The sequence below is a fragment of the Trachemys scripta genome, chromosome 2 (assembly GCF_013100865.1).
Source record: "Trachemys scripta elegans isolate TJP31775 chromosome 2, CAS_Tse_1.0, whole genome shotgun sequence".
Lineage (NCBI taxonomy): Eukaryota > Metazoa > Chordata > Testudines > Emydidae > Trachemys > Trachemys scripta.
In genome coordinates, this window is record NC_048299.1 from 271,551,737 (window position 1) to 271,575,064 (window position 23,328).

A 23,328-nucleotide genomic window follows, 5' to 3' on the forward strand; every position below is an offset into this window, starting at 1 on the left:
ATTAAAATGCTGCCCCCTGTTCTCCCAGCCGAGCCCTACATTCACAGCTGCCATTCATCTTCTGCAGAACGCTCTGTCATGCAACTTCCACAATGAGCCCCTTTGTGCGGCTGCATGTAACCCCGGTGCTGCTCCTGCATTCACTGGTTTGCTGCCAAGCATTTCAACCAAGTGATTAATACATGTGTGCTTGTGAGCAGGCCCTATGGGAACCGTGGCAGTTTATAAACATTCACCCACGGAAGTGACAGGCAATTAGGGAAAGGGCCTGCCCATCTCTCCCTGGCTAACACGTCTACTGGGCCCTGTACAAATGAACGCTGCTTGTTTGCTTCATGGATCCTCTTATTCTGTGCCAGACGGGACCTGAATCCCTTCCAGCAGACACAGGGCCTGCTCCTGCTCCTACAGAAGTTAGAGGCCAAACTCCTCTTGACCGCAGTGGGAGCAGAACCGGGCTCTGTGAATTCAGTCTGGCCCCTTTCTTAGGCAGATAATAACCTGCTGTGCCTATTACACCATTTACGTGCAGTTCATAGTTTTCTATAGTTTAACCTCCTGGCCCCCCTCATCTTTCATATGGAAATGTGACCCACAAAGGCTACCTGCTTCAGCAAGCGCTGCCACTTGGATTGAGATGGTGTGTTGCACCAAGGCACCTGTATTGTCAGCGGGCTGCATCTCTGTGTTATAAAGATGAAGGGGGCAACCTCTTCTGCTTGATGCACATTATGGACCCACTTCTGCCCCCAGTTATAAGGGAGTAAGTCAATAGGAGCTGGATCTGTGTCAGTGAGGACAGAACGAGGCCATAAACCCAGCCCGTCAGATCCAGGCTTGTTCCCAATGTAGGGCTCAGCTGGGCGTTACTGAATCCAGACTCCTGAAGACATTCTTTGAACCAAATCCAGAGGGGACGTAAATGCTGTTGTAAGTTGTACATTGCCAAGTCACTGCGAATTGGCACAAACTGAGGCACCCAAAATTAGTGGAGATTTGACAATTCAGGCCTTATGCTCTCTGAGTCACTCTCTCTCCACCTGTTATATGGGGATGATAATACTCACCTCCCTTCCTGGGAGCACGGATGGATTTACTGATGTTTTAACAATATTTTGTAGGCAATGTGCATTATCCTAACGCTGGGAGCTTGTTCCCTCACTAGGGAGCGTGCAAAGAATAACAATCACAAATCAACTCCAAGAAACCAGAGGTACACATAACGTCAAGGCAGGAAATACAAGTGTGGATTTAGAGCGAATGAAGAGACTCACCTTAGGGCCCGCTGGACCAGGCAGTCCAAATGCCCCCGGCTGCCCTGGTTCTCCCTGTAACGAAAAGCACATGAGTTAGTTGTGTGGTTTCAAATGCCTGCATTCAATTTTGAAATGTTTAGGGAAGGTACAAAAAAGAGCCACCGCTGAAGGATGCAAGGATGTTACTGATGGAAGCTCCACATTGCCTCCAGTGCTCGCATTCCACAGGTCATGTGAACATAAGAACATCCGAACATCCATACTGGATCAGACCAAAGGTCCATCTAGCCCAGCACCCTGTCTTCTGACAGTGGCCAATGTCAGGTGCCCCAGAGGGAATGAACAGAACTGGTAATCATAAAGTAATCCATCCCCCATTGCCCATTCTCAGCTTCTGGAAAGAGGGGTAGCTCCTGAAGTCCACAGTGTGCTTTTTCTCAAGAGGAACCATAATGGGACCAGACCAAAGTAAATATACCATTGATATATTTGGACATTCATTAGCTCTTTGCAGGCAGCTTCCTAAGCAACAAAATGTCATCTCCAGGGCTCGTGCCACCTAGGATTTACAATTGGTCAGGCCTCTAAAGGCTACACCACAAATGTGATCTTTAACAGTCGGGCCAGTGCAATGAACCCATCATATCAGGGCAGTGGAAGGTTATGATGTTAGGACACCATGTCGCCATATATCACCCCCAGATCAGTTTCATGTACAATATGATACAGTTGCATTGATTCGGAAAGGTATTTTGGGATGTTCTAATGGCCTGCAATATTGGGAGTACCTCTCAAAAAACACTGTGGGTGGCAGAATTGGGCTACCTCCAGACACAGCATGACAGGGATGGGAAGCAAGAGAGCATTCTGCTATGTACCCCTTCCCTGTTATTAGTTCATGTATGTCTGACCTCCCAAAGGAATCCTTTACCGAAGTTCTCCTCAATTGCTGCCAAACTACCACCAGGGAGCAAGGGCTACCTGGCCGATGGGATCCTGCACCAGGAACAGCAAACAGGGAGGCAAGCAAAGAATGCAGATTAGCAAAAGGGAGGTAAGAGAAGAGGTTAAATGGGCAGATGATTCAAGCATAGAAGTGGTTGAGGTAGGAGGTAAGAGGCCCGGAGGGCAGGGCTAAAATATTAGTGACACGTTGAGAAAAGTACACCCATAAAGGGTGCTGGAAAATGCTTGGACATTTGTCCCCTTCTGCAACATTCAGGCTAAGGGCATTTTATCCAGCATGCTTGAGTTTCCTCCTGCAAAGCCTGCAGCTGTCCCCAATCCCTGAGCTTTTAACAGCGTATGCATCACCGAGAGATGTTCAATCTTCTGCTTTTGTGACTGGGATGCCAACATTGGCTTCCCTGTTGCCCTTCTCCAGGCATTCTCCATTCCTACCATCTTCACAGGCTGGTAGCCCTTTGGGGTGAAACAAATGGCTGAGTTTTGTGCCTGCAGTTCTTAACCAACACAGCAGCAGCAAGTCCCAAAGTGCAGCCTGCCAGGCGTCCCCCTCTCACAGCTTAATGAATTATAACGGTTCTGCCCCTGGAGTCACTCAATATGCTTAATCCCTATGAAGTCCACAGTCTTTGCGAACATGTAAGGGACAATGCTGAGGTCATTAACCTCCTGTCATTTGTTTTTGTTCCTGCTAAAATGGCCACACAAATCCCTGAGGCACATCCGACTCAAGAGAGATTGATTTCCACTGCCTGCCTCACGCTGAAAGGAAAGGATTACAAGGAAGGAACAGAAAAGCTTACGGTTTCTCCTTTCGCTCCGTCCCTCCCGGGGGGGCCAGGTGAGCCTGGGGATCCCTGCAACACAACGGAACCAGCATCAGCATAATATTAACATCAGCTGAAACCACAACGACATGAGTAATACAGCAAGGGAAGAACAGGCGAGGAGAAAAATCACTTCACCGTGAGCACCTACTGTTTACAGTCTCAAGAGGGCCCACTGCCAACATTAACACTCCTTGGTCAGCAAGTGAGCTGTTAGGGACTCGCCAATATCCTTGTTCATTTAACTTATTTAAAAAGAAAACAATATAAAACCACTGCAGTAATAACACGTGTAACCTTGCCATCTTATTACTGTTACCCCTTGGCTTCCCAACCCCATTTCAGTTGTTTGTAACTTGCCAAATTTTAACCATTCAGGCCAAACTGTTCCATCCCAGGTGTCTGCTTCAGGCAAACTTTTTTTGGAAATTTTCAGGCAAAAAGGATCAGTTGTTTCCAAGAATGCAATTACAGAAAAATATGTTGTTTGACCCATCTTAAAAACATTCTCACCCCTGTTTTGCTGAGATGTTCTGGTGCCTCCGTGCATTGCAGCAGGGACTTGAGATTTCATGGGGATGGATGTCACCTTTTGATATTCCTGTAAATATCCCTCCCCTTTTGCCGGCTCATATGCCCCCAAACCTCTCAATTTGCACATGTTCAGTAGACATTATTAGAGTCTGGCTGCTAATTTCTCCAAAGATTCCATTTGAACAATGGAGAGCTAATTCAAGAGCAGGTATTCTGCAATTGCTATTCTGGGCTATTTCCTCATGCAGACCAGCCCTGAGTCTCAACATCCCTTTGCTGTCAGCCAGTGCCAGGAATCCGACTGGTAAAATGTGTACCTCATGTCCTTCTACTGGCTAGCCCACATAGGAGATGACAACTTTCTACTGCCAACAGTTACTCTGGAAGCTCAAAAGTCAGAAGTCTAAAAAGATTGACCTGGCTTTTAAACCAGTGGTTCTCAAACTTTTGTACTGGTGATCCCTTTCACATAGCAAGCCTCTGAGTGTGACCCCCCCCTTATACATTAAAAACACATTTTAATATAGTTAATGCCATTATAAATGCTGGGGCAAAGTGGGGTTTGGGGTGGAGGCTGACAGCTCGCGACCGCCCACGTAATAACCTTGTGACCCCCTGACGGGTCACAACCCCCAGTTTGAGAACCCCTGTTTTAAACCATGTGGGAGACAATGTGGTTGCATGTGATGGACTTTCTGTTGTTGTTGTTTTTTTGTTAGGGTTTTTTTTTTGTTTGTTTTTGTGTGTTTGTTTTTCAGTTTGCTTGTTTAAAAACCTAGGAAATGGCATATAAAAAAATACATTAAAAAAAATTAAGATGGCAAAGTCAAGCACTCAGAAGTCTCAAGATGCAAGAATTAAAGTTGCCTATGCATATATTACCTGGGAAGGTTGCCTTTGAGCATATGTACACACACAGAGATATACTGATACAAATACACCACACAACACCAATAAATCAAGAGCCAGATTCTGCCAACCTTACTCATATTTCTAGTCATTTACTCCATGAGTGGAACCACTGACTTCAAAAAATATATTTGTGGAGGAAGGTACTAATCAATGTGAGACAGAGAGACAGAATCTAACCCTTTATTTATTTAACGGCATATATGGCACTTCTTAGGGTTAATAATAGCTGGCTTCAGCAAAGTATCTATTGCATATACATAAATTAAAGTCATTACTTTCATTATCAGATTTCATGCAAACTGAACCTTCACGGAGAGCCTTAGTTTGGAATTTCTAATGCGGAGAAGAGGGGGCGGGGAAGGGAGAACAGATCAGATCTGCTCTATTTGAATGGTTCCCTAATCAGGGCCGGCTCTAGGATTTTTGCCGCCCCAAGCAGATACAATTTTGGCCGCCCCCCCACCATTTTTTTCTTACCCCACCCCCGGCCCCGCCTCAGCTCCGCCCCTTCCCCAAATCCCCAGCCCTGCCTCCTCCCCCCAGGTTCTCAAGCCTAGGAGGGAGGGGGAGAAGCGGCGCGTGCGCCGCGGCCACTTGGAGTCTCCCCCTCCCTCCCAGGCTCTCAAACCTGGGAGGGAGGGTGAGCAGCGGCGCGTGAATCAGCTGTTCCGCGCGCCGCGGCCGCTCGGAATCTCTCCCTCCCTCCCAGGTTTGAGAGCCTGGGAGGGAGGGGGAGCAGCGGTGCGCGAATCAGCTGTTTCGCGCGCCGTAGTGCGCGAGCGGCAGCAGCGGAGGTGAGCTAGGGTGGCCGGGGCACATTTTTAGGGGCGGCATTCTGGCGCCGGCCATGCCGCCCCTAAAAATGTGCCGCCCCAAGCACCAGCTTGTTTTGCTGGTGCCCAGAGCCGGCCCTGTCCCTAATGAGACAAAAAACCAGCAAATAGCAAATTTGATGTTCAAGGCAATCATTTGCTCAGCGAGGTCAATATACCTGGGAAGGAACTGCTGTTTCCTGACACAAAAGCTTGCAATATAGATAAGAAGGTAGTTTCTTATCAGCAAAACTCCCCCCTCCCAGCCCCACAGCCACCACTTTCCTTCCCTTTCCTTTTCAGAGTAGAGGAATCAGGAAACAAAATCCTCTTTCCTCACTATTTGTTTTCCATGATGGGGCAACACTAGCATGGATGAATGGAGGTGTCCTCGTTCCTCTTTGTGTCAGTCTGGCAGGTGGTAGCCAATCTGCATGCAGGATTTTGGCACCCAGCTTCTCCTCCTCCTCCCAGAAGCACCCAGTACATTGGCTCCTAAGTGGATGAAAGCTTGAGCCATGTCACTGAAAGCATTAGAAGAACAAGATAGAAGGTGGCTCCGGCGTACCAAGCAGAACAGCTTTTTCACCTGGGATCCCCGTGAACCCCAGGATGTCTGCCAAGAGGTGCACGAAGAGCAGATTGCATTAGTGATTGGAGTGCCCTTCCAGTCTGAATGATCATTTAGCAGCCCCTCTCACCTTCCTGTCATGAGCGAAGTGCAGGAATACACCCATCTCCAGAGGCAGGTCTAACAGTGTGCCTTCAATGGGGAAGCCCCACTCAACCCTGCCTGGTGCTACAAGGTTACAGCCTGGAGGCTTGTAGATTTCCACTTTCATTGTTAACCCAGGCCAGTTGCTTTCCATCCCTCAGAGCAGTGGAAATGACCTGGCCAAATCAAGGGCTGGATCAGCGGCTGCTGATGCCTTAACAAAAGGACAAGGGCGGATTGCACTGTCTAGCTGTGCTTTGACCAAGTGAATGTTTCAATCTTTGAGAAGAAACTGGGGACCAGACTGGGCATTAGAAAAGTATCAGGCTTGGTCTACAGTTAAGTTTAGCCGCCACTGCTTGTCATTTAGGACAGTGAGTAAAATCACATCCCTACCCCACATAGCTGTGTCAGCAAAAGCCCTGCTGTAGACATAGTCATTCCAGCAAAAAAAAGTCCTTAGCCAAACATAACTTATTTTGCTTAGACAACTGATATAAATTATACCCAGAGACTTTTTTTCCCCCCTGTATAAACTGTGCCTACACTCAGAGGGTTTGATGGTACAGAAGAGATACTGGAAAATCCTTTCTAGTGTAGACAAGGTCTTAGTGAGTCAATACAATAGTAATTTAATGATCATAATGTTCTGATGTACTCTGCATAACAGAAACACAAAAACATTAGACAGGCTTTCACTGGGGATGGAGGGATGGATTTTGTTCACTTGTATTTATTTTTCAGGCAAAGGGGTTTGTACAGGGTCTATGTGCCACTTACATCCCACTGAGGTCCTGAAAACATGACTTAAAGGGGGCATACTGCCTTACTGGCCCTCAGCAGAGAAATGAATTTCATCCTTAATGAAAAGAGACAGTTGGTTGATTTATCTGTCAATCAAAAAGGAGGCAAGGGAGTTGAATTGGTGATCCTGCCCCTTAGGAACACAATTTAGAAGTACAACACATTTCCTGTTTAGGACTAAATTGTGTGTATCATAATACTCACTTATAGAATTCAAAGGGTTTATTGCAAGTAACAACTCCACCACACACAGGCATGACTCAAACGTCCTCCTAAGATCCCCTCTCCCTCAAGTCAGATACAACAAAATATACAAGACAACAACTTAATGCTAAGATCAAAATGCAGCACTCTATATTTGTGGAGGTGCTGTCTACACTGATCATTCCAATATTTCATGTGAAGTATATTGAGATCCTGGGGTGACAGTGCTACAGAAGTAATTTGAATGCAGCTTGTCATATGTGGCTTTGTACTGGGATCATCTAGTTCAAAGGGGGTTTCACCATAAAATTTATATCAGAATGCATCTGTATGTTGAAACAAACTGATTTAATAAAGGAAGGGAGGTGGCTTGCAGGTGTAGGGAAGGGTCAAGGAATGAATTAGAGTTATTTGTTAGTCTCAAATCCTAGACTGCCAATGCAATGGACACTGAAATAGAAGAATAATCTGTAACTTTTTTAAGCTAACAGGTCATGTTTATCTGCCTTTATCCCATTCACTTGCAACTCCTCACGTAGCTGCCAAGTTTACAAACATGTCTTCAGCTTGAAAACAGCTGTGGCCTATAATCACATATTTTATTTGAAACTCTGGGTTGTGGCCTATGATAACGGAGATGGGAACTATCTAAACAGGAAAGTAATGGCAAAAATCAGCCCTAAACATGCATTTAGACTGTAATTAGCCCTGCTGCCTTCCAATTCAAACAGTAATTCACTTGACTTTTCCATTTTATACAGAGAGCATGGGGGGAATGTTAGACAGTGCATATTCTAGATCCTTTTTGTTGTCTCTTTCACACAGGTTCCTTTTTTATGTGGAGGTGCCTCTTATTTGAATAACAATGAAATTGAATTTCTGACCGAGTCACTCCAACATTAGTAGAGGTGCCTCCTGCACTGGCATTGGGAGTCCTTCAAAAGTCAGTCCAATGAGACTAGGTGAGTTACAGGCTTGGAATGATCCTCCTTTGGCACTGTCACAGACTGGGCGAGCTAACAGGTCTTTTCCACCTCTCACTTGTAAGATTATGTAATTGGCAAGGGATCATTCACCACGAGTGCCACCAGTCCCTAGTTCAGCCCGGTGATTGAAAGTAACGTTCATCTGTACTATATCCAATGTCCTCTTTGCAGTGAGGTAATGGTCACAGTCTAACTGAGAAGAGTCTGCATGACAAAACCACCACTGCTAATTGGCACTCTCAGTTAGAGGCCATGAGCTGAACAAGAAAGGAAAATGAACTATTGTCTCCCCCTTACAGATGGTCTCTCCAGTTCAGGACTGAGGCTCGTTAGATGAGAATTGTGGGGAATTCTGCACTGCTGTGGTCCATATTATAAACCGTTTTCTGGCTGCGAGCGGGCTGCAGGGCTGACACCTTTCTCCAGAACTATATTCACATCGTTATTTTTTTCATAAATTGTGCATGTTTTTATTAGTATTTTCAAGGCCCAGAGGAAACTTGTGGCAAAGATGAAAATTCAATTTGGGTCTCCTGAGTCTCGGTCTAGTTAGTGCCAAGGCCACCTCTTCCTCTCTCCTGGTTCCCTGGCATGCGTTTAATCCATTAGACCAGTGGTTCTCAACCAGAGATACACATACCCCCGAGGGTACACAGAGGTCTTCTGGGGGGTACATCAACTCATCTAGATATTTGCCGAGTTTTACAACAGGCTACATAAAAAGCACGAGCAAAGTCAGTACATATACTGCTCTATATACTATACAGTGAAATGCAAGTACAATGTTTATATTCCAATCCATTTATTATATAATTATATGGTAAAAATGAGAAAGGAAGCAATTTGTCAGTAATAGTGGTTGCCGTGATACTTTTGTATTTTTATGTCTGATTTTGTAAGCAAGTCGTTTTTAAGTGAGGTGAAACTTGGGGGTATTCAAGACAAATCAGACTCCTGAAAGGGGTACAGCTGTCTGGAAAGGTTGAGAGTCACTGCATTAGACCATGTAGCTTTGGAAGGACACCAGCACTTTCCCCTGGTCCTCCTCTAGCTTTTTGTTTTTCAGAGGTAACAACCTGTGAATTTTGGAGTGAATGAGGCTTTCAAAATTTGTCACAAAACAGCCAACCCGTGGAAATATTTCCATGCAACATTTCATCGACATTTTTAGAAATTTCATTAAACTTTGTGAATGTTCTGTGAAGTCGAAGCCAGGTAAATTTAGATGCTTGAGATTTTTGCAGTGAATATTTCACCCAGCTCCACTTTCGAAAGCTGCTGACCAGAGGTAACACAGATGACTGCATTCTTGAAAGCACAGGTGCAGAATTGTATTAGTTTAATGAGGTTAAAACCCTATTAATATCTTGGCAGATTTCACATCAAAGCTTGCATTACCTTATGCTTCTCCGGGAGACCAGCAATTCATCTCAACTAAGAGTTTGTTTTAGATCATTCGTCCAAAAACAAAACGAAAAAAAAAAAACCACAACAAACCCAAACAAAAGAACAGCCCACTTCAGTCACTGCACTTCATTCTGATTTAATAAATACAGAAGACATATGGTCTAATTTTCAGGGTTCAATGAGAGCTACAGGTGCTCTCAGCCTCACTGGAAAACCAGGCTGTTAATGTACAGGGAATTGATAAAAGGCTGGCTAAGAACCCTTACCATATTGTAAACAGATACCGTAATGGTTTCATTCATTGCACAGGGAAAATACATAGAGCTCAATTGTCCCGGAAGGTCCAGCCTCACTGGGCACACACGCTGACTCCAGCTGGAGCTCCAGGAGGCACCGAGCCTCCGGGAAACACCAGGGCTTCTGGAGTTCCTGGGGAGAGGAGGTGCTGCATCATTTTCCAGCATGTCCATTGTGAGCGTCCTTATGAGTACGATGGAAAGACCACAGGCCAGATCCACCTCTGCATCACCAGAGTGGGGCAAAACAGCCGACGTGAACCAATGGCCTTTCCAATGACTTTGTACAGCGGGTAGGGGTAGGCGAATGAGGTCGCTGGTTACAGCTTCCCAATTCTGTAGCCAGCTCTGCACTGGACCTGGCCCCAGCAGAGTTTAGAGAAGCCTAGGAGCTGCTGTAAAGTTTGCCAAGACAGTAACCATCTTCAGCATACTGTCCATCCTTTCCTGCCTTTGACCATTCCCCCCTGCAAGCCCTTACCACCACCTATAGTGGGGATTCTGAAAGAGGATGATGGTAGTGGCATAGAAGTCACCTCTATCAGCTCTATGCCCAATAGTGACTCTTCCACATCTAGGATATCCCCTGCTGGGAAGAAGAGGCCAGTTTCTACCCCTTTGCACAGCAGATGGTGCAAAGAGAGTCAGTGAGGGAGAAAATTTGGGTCTAAGTATTTCCGTGTGCACTGACTGAGCTCATTACAGTATCTGAAACGACTCCATTCAACAGCCCCAAGATCTGTTTGATCGACTGATCACCATTTCTAAGAGTTTCAAAAGTTAAAGAAAAAACCCCAGCACATTCGTATTGTTTGCAGACCTATTTTTGGCGGAAAGTACAGAAACCAAGGCCAAAGATCAGCTAGAATTGATTGACTTACGGTCCTCCAAAGCACTCCGCGTTTCGTTGAGGAAAATTACTAAATTTCTACAAGTGCCAGCCAGAGCTCTGTGAGAGAACTGCTGTTTGTGCAGGCCCCTTTGGAAGCACTTACATTTCTGAAAAGGCTCTCTGCTTTTTATGGTTCTGAACAAACACAACACCACAACCGCAGAGTGGAGTCAAATCTGCATTCCACAGAGCATGTGGCCACAGCACAGAGAGAGCCGGACATGAAGGGGTTTGTTTTTAGCGTGGCAGTGCCAATATTTCCTTTGATGCAGCTTTCCCTGCAGCTCTCAGGGCAGATCGGGCCAAATGAAGTCAGTGGAGTAAGGCCAGCAAAGACTATGGCTAATTGTGCCTGTGTTTTGTTAAACCCCGAGTGTACTTACAGTGCCTTGTAAATAGTAATCACTGTGTGTGTTTGTCTCTGAACGAATCCTATTTAAATCGACATGCAGGTAAGGTCCAGACAGGCTCCTGCCAAGGACCTTGGTGCTGAAAAAGTTAAGAGAGATGTTAGAGATGGCATTGTGCTATGTACCTAGCCGCCCCTGGTTCAGAAATAGACAAATGGACACAAGGGGCCAAACTCCAAAGACAGTGTGACCCTATCCTGGATGCATCACCCTGCCTCTGACAGATACTGGAGGGGGCCTGTCCTTTTCGTGGGTAACTTGTCAAACCTAGAAAGTCTCATCGAACTGAATCACTGTCCTACTCTTTTGTCCTTGCAGATACACACTCCAGTTAACAATATTGTATATTAAAGTTTGTAAAAGAACCAAAAACACTAAACCAAATAAACAAACCCCAACACAAACCCAGGAACATGTTTTTGTGAATGCTGCACCCTAATCCTCTCCCGCCTTTTTTTTTTTTTAATTCTGCCACCAAAATTAGATATTTGGATTCAAGTTGGAAATGTGACAAATAGTGAGCAGTTGTACGACGTAACGTGCTCTTTGTCTCTAGGTAAAAACAATCCTCGCCGCTTTCATCTGTCTTCGCTCAGGATCAAAGCTTCCCTCAGACAAACAGCTTGCCAGGCACTGGATGGTGAGTGTGCACTGAAGCAGAACAAGAACACGGTCGCCTTTAGCATGACATTGATTAATTTGTATCCTCCGGCCTATAAATAGCATGTGGCGATTGTAGCTGTGCAGCTCCAGATGATTTGTCAGGTACCAGGCGGATGTTTTGCCCTGTCAGAGAAACCTATTAACTCACCGTGCTCAGCTTCCCCAGAGACACCATTTCTGGCCTTTTTTTTTTTTTTTTTTGCCCAAAGGTTTTTGTCGTATGTAGCGCCAGGTCCAAAAGGAATATGTCATACAGAATAGGAAGCGGACACACCTAATAGGTCTCTCTGAATTTAGGCCCCGATTCTGCACTTTTGTCCACATGGGTTGAAGCCCTGTGCCCACACAGAGTCCCAATGATTTGCCACAATGCAGCCCCAAGACCTGGTGCACTTAAGGCTGCCCAGGGTAGAATCTTGCCACAAGATTGTGAGCTGTTCATGGTAGGCCCAGTCTCATTGGTCTGTAGATTACTATGTGCTCCTCTGGGGCTGTAAAAACAGTTGACCGTAATAATGTGCACTCCTCCGTTGGACTGATACAAAATGTTTCTGATCAAGGCAATGGCTTCCTAGCAGTGTCTTTTCGTGTCCCATTCTTGCTTTGTTCCCCAGAAGCATCAGACAGCCGAATTGGCAGCTTTCTGCTGACGTAAGAGAGCCCAGACAGTATTGGCATTTGAAGTTACAGCATCTCAGGTTAGTGCGGCTGGGGCAGAGTATTGGTGATTAAAGAGAGGTGAAACTTCAACGTGTGCGAGTTGAACAAACGTCCATTCTGCTGGCCTTGGTTTCTTGGCTCCATGACACTGCTGCTTATCTGCCCTAGCTGTCAGAGTCGCCATCTTCAACCTCTAAAGGGGAAGGTCAGCCTGACAGCAAGCATTGATAAGGGGTGTGTAATATGGAGAAGGAAGGACCTGACTGCTTAACTTTATCAATCAACTGGAGTATACGACACTGCCTCTGCTCTTCTTCTGTTCTTATGAATGGGTAAGGAGAGGGGAAACTTGGCCACAAGAACAGGTTTCAAAGCTCTTAGTCAGGGGAAAGATGGCAGATAGCATGTGATGGGGTGATACCTTTGACTGACTACAGGTCTGCTGGGGGTGACAAAGATCTGTTTTGTGCAGCACCTCTGGAGGCTGTAATTTACTAGAATAACAGGCTTGTTTTATATTCTACACGCACATTAGCTGGTTAGGAAGGCTCTTTTCACTTCCTGACAAGCAGCTAATCCATACCTGTCAGTCGTAATACCGTGTGAAAGAGCGTTCTGCGTCCTGGCCCGGTTATCAGTGACTGAATCACGGGAATCTCTTTTACAGAACTCTCACCAGAAGAGGAATGGAGAGATGCAAAAGCTTTCTGATACTATTCGTTTTCACACTCGGAGCTGAGTTTGGCAAGGAAATGCCCGAAAGAAAGAAAGGTGGTGGAGAGTTTACAGCTTTGTCACTGCCAGCAGATGTCACTGTGTACCAGCCATGGGCCTGGCAGTGAGAGACTGGGACTGAAAATGTAAGGTAATGTTCACTTAGACTGTGTAAAGGGGGGAAAAAATCTGTACAAGCCCTGGAATTCTTTCAGTGTTAGTACTAAGCTGTCAGGATGCAAAATTATTATTATGTGCTCTGGCTTCAAGTTGTTTGTTACAATCTGCAGCTGTTATTCTGGGTCACAGAAACCACTGATTTTATCTAAAACCCTTTAATTATTGTTTAAGGGGAAAGAAGCCAACCCAACCGCAGCTCCTCAGTTACTCAGCTAGCCATGCAGAAAGCACTCTAAGTCGAGGAAAGAGGGTTTAAAAAAATACAAGAATCATAGAATGAAACTGCCCTGACCAGACAAAGGAATGGAGAATACGTGCGGAAACCACTAACACTTAACCATTCGGTATCAGCTTTTATCTGAGACCCAGAAGAAGATTACAAATATTAACTAATCGAAAGCCACATGATAGCCCTGGGAGGTAGGTGAGCTGTTGTTATACAGGTGGTAAATGGAGGACCTAGAGGGTATGTCTACACAGGGATAAAATACCTGCAGCTGGCCCGGGTCAGCTGACTCGGGCTTACAGGGCTTGGGCTCCAGGGCTGAACATTGCTTGTAGACATTCAGGCTCAGGTTGATGCCCGAGCTCTGGGACCCTGCAAGGGTGGAGGGTCCCAGAGCTCTGGTTCCAGCCTGAGCCCGAACAGCCACACAACAATTTTTAGCCCCGCAAAAAGTCAGTTGACCCGGGCCAGCTGTGGTCATGCTGCAGATCTTTTAGCCCCATGTGGACATACCCAGTGAGGTTAAATGCTGGGTGACCTTACAGTCATAGCGTCTAAGACCAGAAGGGATCACCAGATCATCTAGTCTGACCTCCTGCATGTCACAGGCCACTAACACCACCCAGCACCTGCAGACTAAATCCAACAACCGTAGAGAAGTCAAGTCAGTAGCAGAGCTAGGAACTGAACCCAGCAGTCTTGATTTCTAAGTTGTCCTGCTCTAACCAGTTTATTTATGAACTAAAAAGCAGCGCATCCCTATCTCACCCCGCCCTGGTCATGAAAACCACCAGCTGCAACATCCTCTGAACTTTGCTGATTTCTGCTGTGAATCAGGTTCTAAGGAGCTCAGCTTCCCCCAGCCATTCACTGCAAGTGAAGAATGCTGATTGGTGGCATTTTCAAACACTGACAAACAAGTGTCTCCAAATGTTCACGCGTTTCCCCCGACTCTTTGGTGCCCAAATGTAGTGTGGAGGTTACGAGGAAGCCACCCGTCCACTGACTCATTCCACTAAGGTCATCTATATATTAAAAGGGATTTTTATTAATTATTGTTACTATTATTTGAGTTATGGTAGCAAATGAGATTGGGGCTCCATTGTACAAAGCACTTTACAAAGACATAGTGAGACACAGTCACGACCTCAAAGACACACAAAGTGTGGGAGAAAGGAACTATTAATACTCCCACAAAGGTACTGAGGTGCCTAAACCCCAGATTGAGTCCTATGAGGTGGTTAACCACCTAATGGTCCCTGTGCAAAGGGCCTGCATTCCCTATGGTGAAGAATGACTTGGGAATTAGCTGATGCACAGGCCTTGTGCAGACCCATCGTGTGCTTGCTTCTCTGCACTATCACGCAGGAGACCTGGGTGCAGTTTCTCTACTCTCCCCAGGAATGGGAATGCTGTTGAAGTTCATTGAGGGCTGCATGCTGCAAGGAGCTGAGCACCCTCTGGGCCCATTGCCCTTAGTTTGAATTAAGGGTGGCTCAGCACCTCTCAGGAAATGCTCGGCACTTTGCAAGGCAGGGCGCCTCACTCCTCAAAGCCTTTTGAAGTAAAACAATCCAAAGAGCAGTCTGCCTTGTGATGTGGACGGCTGTCCCCCAGGAATGCGGACATGGCTGCAGACCTCACACGGTACAGTGTCTACTGTTTCAGACATGTCTTCCCTAGACTTTGATCTAGAGCCACTGAAATCCTGTCTTGCTTAAATCACCCTAGATAATGCTCTACAGTCATTGCCCCATCTTCCAATTCACCTATGCTGATTCTCCCTGGGCTGGTGGGGGCTTGAAGATTTGCTGTCAGCTCAGACAGCACTGAGTGGGGCAGATTATGTCCAGTGTGGATGGGAGCTTTTCAGACAACCGATGGGACAAATCACAGACATCACGAAGTACTGCTCATGGTTATTATGCCTTAGGATATTAATCCAGGTTCAATCTGCATTCCCACAACATACAAGATTTCGTTTAGGTGGTGACCACAAAATTGGCCTGGGCATGTGCTAACAGGTGTTAGCATTTGCATACTGTGTATGTGTGTGTGCAAATCACGTAGTTGTGCATGCAACCAAGTACATACACATGGACAAGGGTAACATCCACCTTGTTAGTGACCAGAGATTATACCTAGGACTTCATGAATGTCTATAGCTTGAACTAAAAGACTAACTCCCGTAGCTGGCAGCTGAAGCAGACCCATCTGTGCAGATCAGACACAGAGTGGGAAGTGTGACACATACTGAACAGTGGATTATACAAGCGCTCCTGTTTGCACATGCAATTAATTGCTTGCGTGTACAAGTTCAAATTTTGTGATTATGCTGAAATATTTGGGGCACAAGCCCTGGGCACCGTGCCTGTCACTCTCCTTGTTTGTACATACCTACCTCAGCACCCGAAGGTACAACACACAAGTCATCCCTGTAATACCTAGGCACAGCAGGGCAAGTTAAGGATGCCGTTTCAGCTTTCATTATGAATTCCCTCATTTTCTCAATCAAATAAACTCTTATTCCTAAACTTTCCAATGCAGAGTGGAGGATTTCAGCCAGGGTTGTTGTTTGTTGGTTTGCCACCAATAATGTGCTCGGCGCTGTACTATATCGAAATATAAAGATGCTCTGTGCCCTGATCGATGTCAGTAGAGTTACACTGGCATAAAGCTGGTATAGCAGAATGGAGAAGCAGACCAGTGCCTCACCTCTCATTCTAGAAGATCAGGAACTGACTTCTGATGAATGCGTAAGACCATTCTGAATCACCCAGCACACACAATAATGAGGATTTATGAAGGCAATACAATCTCACCATCTACATTGTCTCAAAATATGGTAACTTCTCTTCCATCGGCACTGGAGACATGAGCCCTGTCCTTAAAGAGATCACAGTGCAAAACAGAACAAAGGAGGCCCCACTTTTGGCTTTTGAAGTCAATCTCTTTTCTCCATTTACTTGCCACCAGCAGATTTAACAGCCCATAATCCCAGAAACGCAGGTAAGAACATAAGAATGGCCCTACTGAGTCAGAACCAAGGTCCATCTAGCCCAGTATCCTGTCTTCCGACAGTGGCCAATGCCAGGTGCCCCAGAGGGAATGAACAGAACAGGTTATCATCAAGTGATCCATCCCCTGTTGCTCACTCCCAGCTTCTGGCAAACAGAGGCTAGGGACACCATTCCTACCCATCCTGGCTAATGCCATTGATGGACCTATCCTCCATGAATTTATCTAGTTCTGTTTTGAACCCTGATACGGTCTTGGCCTTCACAACATCCTCTGGCAAGGAGTTCCACAGGTTGACTGTGCGTTGTGTGAAGAAATACTTCCTTTTATTTCTTTTAATTTCATTTGATGACCCCTAGTTCTTGTGTTATGAGAAGTAGTAAACAACACTTCCTTATCTACTTTCCCTACACCAGTCATGATTTTATAGACCTCAATCATATCTTCCCTTAGCCGTCTCTTTTCCAAGCTGAAAAGTCCCAGTTTTATTAATCGTTCCTCATACAGAAGCCGTTCCATACCCCTAATCATTTTTGTTGTCCTTTTCTGAATTTTTTTCAATTCCAATATATCTTTTTTGAGATGGGGCAACCACATCTGCACACAGTATTCAAGATGTGGGCACACCATGGATTTATATAGCGGCAACATGATATTTTCTGTCCTATTATCTATCCCTTTCTTAATTATTCCAGCATTCTGTTCACGTTTTTGACTGCTGCTGCACATTGAGTGGATGTTTTCAGAGAACTATCCACAATGACTCCAAGATCTCTCTCTTGAGTGGTAGCAGGTAAATATAAAGCAGCCATCGTCGAGATGAAGGGAAAGAGAGAGGTGTTTTATTCCACCATTTTGGGGGCAAAGGAAAAACATACCAGGAGGTGTGTGAGTCCTCTGATGCCAGGTATACCAGGTCAGTGAACCTTTTCAGTGAAACATACACACGCTCTCTTCCTCTTCTGCTGGGAGTACAAAGTACATCTCACATAGTTAGGCATCTGACACGTCCGCTGCCAACTGTACCAGTTACTTCAATCACACCAGCACCCCTTCTTCTGACATACGCACACCCTGTTCCACTACTGCTAGATATATCAGCCACGCTCAACAGATCCACACCTTCTGCGCCACTGACCTCAAAAGACATGCTGGGCAGGTGTCAGCTCTTCTGCTACTTAATCAGTGGACGTGCTCAGGAATAGCACATTCTCCTCCTGCTGTCAAACATGTCAGCCATGCTCAGCAGAGACACACCCACCAGCAAGAACTGTACCAAAACATGCCTAGACCGTGCCCATGTTCTCTATGGGCACATATACAAGACACAGCTCCTTTGTTACTAAATGCAGGCCCACAGAATGCCTCTGTTGGCAAATGTATCAAAGAAACAGAGTTAACTAGTCATAAATTTAAGGCTTTTTATGCATGCATGTTGGTGGGCAGCCATCAAGGATGCCCCTTGGCTACCTAATCAGAGAAATTCAACCCAGAAGTTGTATCCGGTTTTCACTCAAACCTGCATGCTCACCATATTCCTCAGCAGGGTGACAAAGGCAGGAGGTGGCACTTCCTACCATTCAGACCCTTCTTGACCAGATCAGACCTTATTTCTACTACAGCACCAACATATTAAAAGCACCACATGGTGCTTTTCATCGGGGCTGAGTGACCCTTGCCACATGAAAAACACTGGCTGATTTTTAAAGGCTGCATTGTGAATCTAGAATGTCTATTGTAGGCCAAATTCTGCCTGTCAATGGAAAAGGTTGCACATATATGAATGCAGAAATTTACCTTTTATTCTTCCCAGGCCTATGGGCTGCCTTAGTAACATTTCTTCTAATAAGCAACCTTCATTTGCAATGTAAGAAGGTCAAATGGTGCGTTTTGGATGTATATGATCTATAGATTATAATCAAAGAAAGTAGAGATAGGAAGGTTCAAATGGTCAAAGACTCCATCTCTACCTGCCAGTGCAGGATTCTTCCCTACAGGACATTTACTAATGTATTGTCCAATATAGTTTTAAATAGTTGCCCACTGTTTCTTTTGAGAGTTCAGCAGACGATTACATCTCATGGTCAGGACACTTTATGTCTTCCTTCTTCATTTCATCCCATTATCCTCTGGTACCACCCTAATTAATTATTTCCATTCCTCCACTAATGATTAAATATTTGTAGAGTTTCTCCATGTCCCCCCAGAATTATCACTTAGCCAGGCTAGGTAGGTTTGTCTCTTTTAATCTTTCCACATCAGGCGACCCCATCAGCCCTCAATCTTTTTTTCTTGCTCTTCTCTACGTTCTCCAGGTTGTCTGCATCATTCCAGTGCCCGGAACTGAGTGTAAAAAGTAACAGAGGGTCCTGTGGCGCCTTTAAGACTAACAGAAGTATTGGGAACATAAGCTTTCGTGGGTAAGAACCTCACTTCTTCAGATGCAAGAAGTGAGGTTCTTACCCACGAAAGCTTATGCTCCCAATACTTCTGTTAGTCTTAAAGGTGCTACAGGACCCTCTGTTACTTTTTACAGATTCAGACTAACACGGCTACCCCTCTGATACTTGACACCATGCAAGGAACTGAGTGTGATATTCTCAGTGTGATTATAACACAGGGATAGAGTGGGGCTATTATTTCTCTCCTCCATAAGGTCATGTTTTGCCTATGCAGCCTAAATTTGCATTGACTGTTTTTGCTGCCTAATAGCCTAGAAGTCCCTTCAGTGCTCTATTTGATACCTCTGTAAAAATCAATGCACTGCCACTTATCCGTACCATTTGTTCATGTTTCTTGAGCCAGTTTTTGATCCATTAGACGGAGCCTGATTCTCCATCGCATTGCTCCTTGTGTAGTCCTTCCCACTTGTCCAAGTGAGTGTTATCATTCTGATGTGATTGCATGTTACACACACTTTGCACAGCTGGAATTGAGACTACCCCCGGGGCAAAGCAGTGACAAATCTTAACATTTCTGACGAAGCATGTGTGAGAAAGTATATCGCTTCCTTTACTAAAATCCAACCAGCGCAGATCTCCTGAATTCTTTGTTCATAATGGTCTCCCTCCTGCAGGTCTTACTCTGGAAGTTCCCCTGGGTTCCAAAATTAGAATTTGAGCTAAAGAAAGTAGTGGAGTGGGCTATGATCGAACTGTGTTGTATAATTAACAATATCACCATACCTGTTCTCCCTTCTCTCCTCTGCCATATGCTCCTCTGCCCTAGAAAGGACGGGGGGAAGGGAAATTTAATATACAATTCTACATTTCAACTTTTATTCAAGGATCTCAAAGCACTTTCTAAATATTATTTGTCAAAACACCCATGCAGATTTTATTAGTGATTATTTATACAGGTGCATATATGCATGGCCCTTTATGTGAAGAAAAGCACAAGACAGAGATCCTGCTCTGGGACTGTTTATAATCCAAGGTCATGCTCCTGCAACTGGCCTCCAGAGGTGCAAAGATCTGTCCCTGTGGGTCCAACTGCAGGATCAGGAGCAAAGTTCAGACAAAACATAAGGTGAGATGGAGATAAACCCTGGTGGGAGAGGAAGACAGGATGTGCAACCACAAAATCATGCGGTTGCTTAGAAAATTGCCTACATTTCTTCAGGGTTACACTTTTTTATTTAATTAAAGATACATTTATTATATTACACCTATATATATAACAGGGCAGCACAAAGATCAAGTGACTTCCCCAGTTCAGACAACAAATAGCAGCTTAAAAGAACCTAGATCCTCTGAACCCCAGCATCCCCATTCTCACCTGGCCACACCTACCCCTGATTCGACATATGATGTTAGTTAATATTTATGACATTAAGCTTCCAAAACCAGAGACACTCTCAGCTTTCATTAGTCCTGATCGCTGTTCAAAACCCAGCATTTTTTTCTCTATTAAATAATGAACCAGAGGGTGGCATTTTTTAATCAGGAGCACCTGATTGAAATGAGATCCCAATGTCACCTTCATGTAAACAGCAAAGATCGACTCTTTCCTTTGTGTGTCAATGCACCACAGTGTCCCTCCTGGATGTGCTACGCAGTCAGTGTATCCAATTCGCACATTTGAACTAGAAGGCCGACGACAGGCCAACTAGCCCTCAGGTTGCGTGACAAAGCATTGAAACGCACAGAAAATGGCATCGGCTGACTGACCCTAGAAGGGTGAATATCATCCCTGCTCGGAGGACAAACACAAGCTGCAGGGAGAATACTGACCCCTGAAGAACAGAGTGGGCCAGAAAACCCCATTCCAGGGAGCTGGAAGGATCAAGGACCCAGGAAATGGCCTGATAGTGGAGGAGAGGAAGCAGTTCTGGGTAGTTAGGACACTGTTCCTTTAAAGGCCTGGGATCTGAAGTCCTGTAGTGTGGCCTAGGGTGGGGCAGGGCTCCCTTCTCTTCCAGCCAATTGGGAGGAGCTCCCTGGAGAAGGACAGTATATAGACGGGGTCTTCTCCCTTAGAACAGGGGAAACACTAGCGAGAGAAGGAAGCCAGAGCCAGAAGGCTAAACTCCAGGGAGAGACACCTATGCTATGGCAGGGGAAGAGCTCTTTGTAGACAACAGAAGAGCCAGAGATATGTGGGAACCTTTGGATTGCAGTGATGGACTTTATTGGTGGGACTGTTTGCGGTCATTAAAACAGCCCCAAGTAGAGGGTGGTAGGACATACAAGAAAGGCTGTGGTGGGTCTGTAAAGGTATGTCTACACTGCAGTTAAACACCCACGGCTGGCCTGTCTCAGCTGAACTCGCGCTCCAAGGCTGTAAAACTGCAGTGTAGATCTTCAGGCTCAGGCTGGAGCCGGAGCTCTGGGACGTTCCCCCTCGTCAGGTTCCAGAGCTCGGGCTCCAACCCAAATATCTACACAGCAATTTCACTGTCCTGCAGCCTAAGCCCTGCAAGCCCGAGTCAGCTGACCCAGGCCAGCCATGGGTGTCTAACTGCAATGTAGACAATAACTTAAAGGGCCATGAAGACAAAGAATAGAGGGAGCCTGCTGAAAATAGAACTCTGGCCATGAGGGACCACTCAGTAAGCGGAAGTCCTTTCGCAGTAGCATAAGCCCCATGCAATCAGTAGGAGAACAACCCTTTTCCCATCTCTCATATTCCACTACAAAATCAGTCAGCGTCTGGCAGCTCTGACTTACCGAGTCTCCTTTTTCTCCTTTTAGACCAGGAAGTCCTTGGTTGCCACTTTCTCCCTGGAGGAGAGGAAAGAGATGTGAGCACCACAAGACTGTAAAGCACATTGCTCTTCTGAAAGGCACACGGCCATTGCTGACTGTGCCACCCAACTGATTCGACTCAAGAGTTGCCCCATGTTACCATTCATATATTCAATATTTCAAATATGTCTGTGTTATTTAAGTGTCTCAGAGATTTGTCTCCCAATACTGAAGCCCACATTCCCCAAAGCCCCAGCTTAACAGCTAGCAACAGGGCAGGTGCTGCTGCAATCAGAAAGCCCACCCATGCATCACTTTGTTTCCAGTACATGGGAAGCTTGGGTGTTGGTGTATGATTTATACGCAGTCATGGATTTTAAAATACACAGGGAATCCTCGAAGGGGCAGTGTCAAGGCAAAGAGACGTCTCCTTTGAGCACCCTCAGAAGGCCTTACCTTTACAGTTCCTTTTCAATACAGTGAGGATTCCCAGCTTTTGAAATGTGGGCTGCATTAGATCCCGAGCATGAGGTTTGCTTGGGGCGGCAAAAACGCTGGAGCCGGCCCTGCCAAGGGTGTGGTGTTCTGTCCCATTTAGTGGCACCAAGCCACTTAGAGAGAGAGTTAAATGAGACTGTTTTACAGCCTTAGCTAAGAGCCAGTTGGCTTTTAGCTCATGCAGTAGAGCTCCAGAGGCCCCAGGTTCAATCCTGCCCGTTAATGACCGGGGTCGGTCAGCGTTACACATGTACAGGCTGGTGGAGAGGGGATCCTCTCCTCTGGGCTGCGTAAGGACTGACAATCTAGCCTAGATATTAACTGGACCACAAATGCCATAAAGGGCTGCTTCACATCCATTTACTAATTAATCTTCACAGCATCCCTGTGAGGCAGGCACAACAAATTAGCTCTATTTAGTGGATAGGTAAGATGAGGGTAAGGGAGGTTAAATGACCTCCCCTCTCCCACACAGTGATTCATCAGCAGAGCTTGGATTAAAATTCAAGAGTCCCCAACTCCTGGGTCTGTGCACAGCTCATTAGATCACTGTTACACAAACCTTATAGGTCCTTGGATGCACCTGGGTTATGGAACATCAAAGCCAGGTGATTACTAGTCATAGATCAGTGAATAAGGCTTGCTATTCAATCCTCCATCTGCAGAACTGTGTTCACACCATTCTACTGAGAGTGAAGTGGGCTAGACACCAGTGTTTCTGGAGTCTGTTACAGGGCTGTGCCGGTGGGTGAGACAACACACATTTTCTTTCTTTGTTTTATCACTGCCATCCTTTTGTGTTTTTCTTGCAGTCATTTCTCATGGTTCTGTCATTCTGAAGAATAGCCCGTCATCACTTAAACTGTCACAGATTAAAATAGGAATGGGGTTATTTATAGTCCCATGGAAACAACAGGCCAAATTCTCTGCCATTTTAAACAGCTGCAGTTTAAAGTCAACAGACTTGTCTCCATTTGCCCCAGCAGAAAATATACACCCAAAGCCTTTCTTTCCGCATCCCAGAAATGTTTAACTATTGAGAGTACAGTGAGCCACTCCAAAAAAAACAGGCTTTGGGATTTTTAACCTCACAAGTCATACAGCATAAGTGAGCTTCCTCTCACACTTCATGAGAGGTAAGCATCGTCCAGCTAAGTAGGAT

The 23,328-nt window shown here is 45.6% G+C and overlaps 1 protein-coding gene across 1 annotated transcript in view; it reads right to left on the reverse strand.

The window, feature by feature from the left end:
* The window catches only part of COL22A1 (collagen type XXII alpha 1 chain), a 302,778-nt gene that overhangs the window by 145,423 nt on the left and 134,027 nt on the right, over positions 1 to 23,328 (reverse strand). The window contains exons 11-14 of the mRNA XM_034763665.1: positions 21,651 to 21,704; positions 19,668 to 19,706; positions 3,026 to 3,079; positions 1,275 to 1,328 (exon numbers count right to left, since the gene is read on the reverse strand). Of these exons, the coding sequence (XP_034619556.1) occupies positions 1,275 to 1,328; positions 3,026 to 3,079; positions 19,668 to 19,706; positions 21,651 to 21,704 (201 nt within the window). The remainder of the gene's footprint in view (positions 1 to 1,274; positions 1,329 to 3,025; positions 3,080 to 19,667; positions 19,707 to 21,650; positions 21,705 to 23,328) is intronic.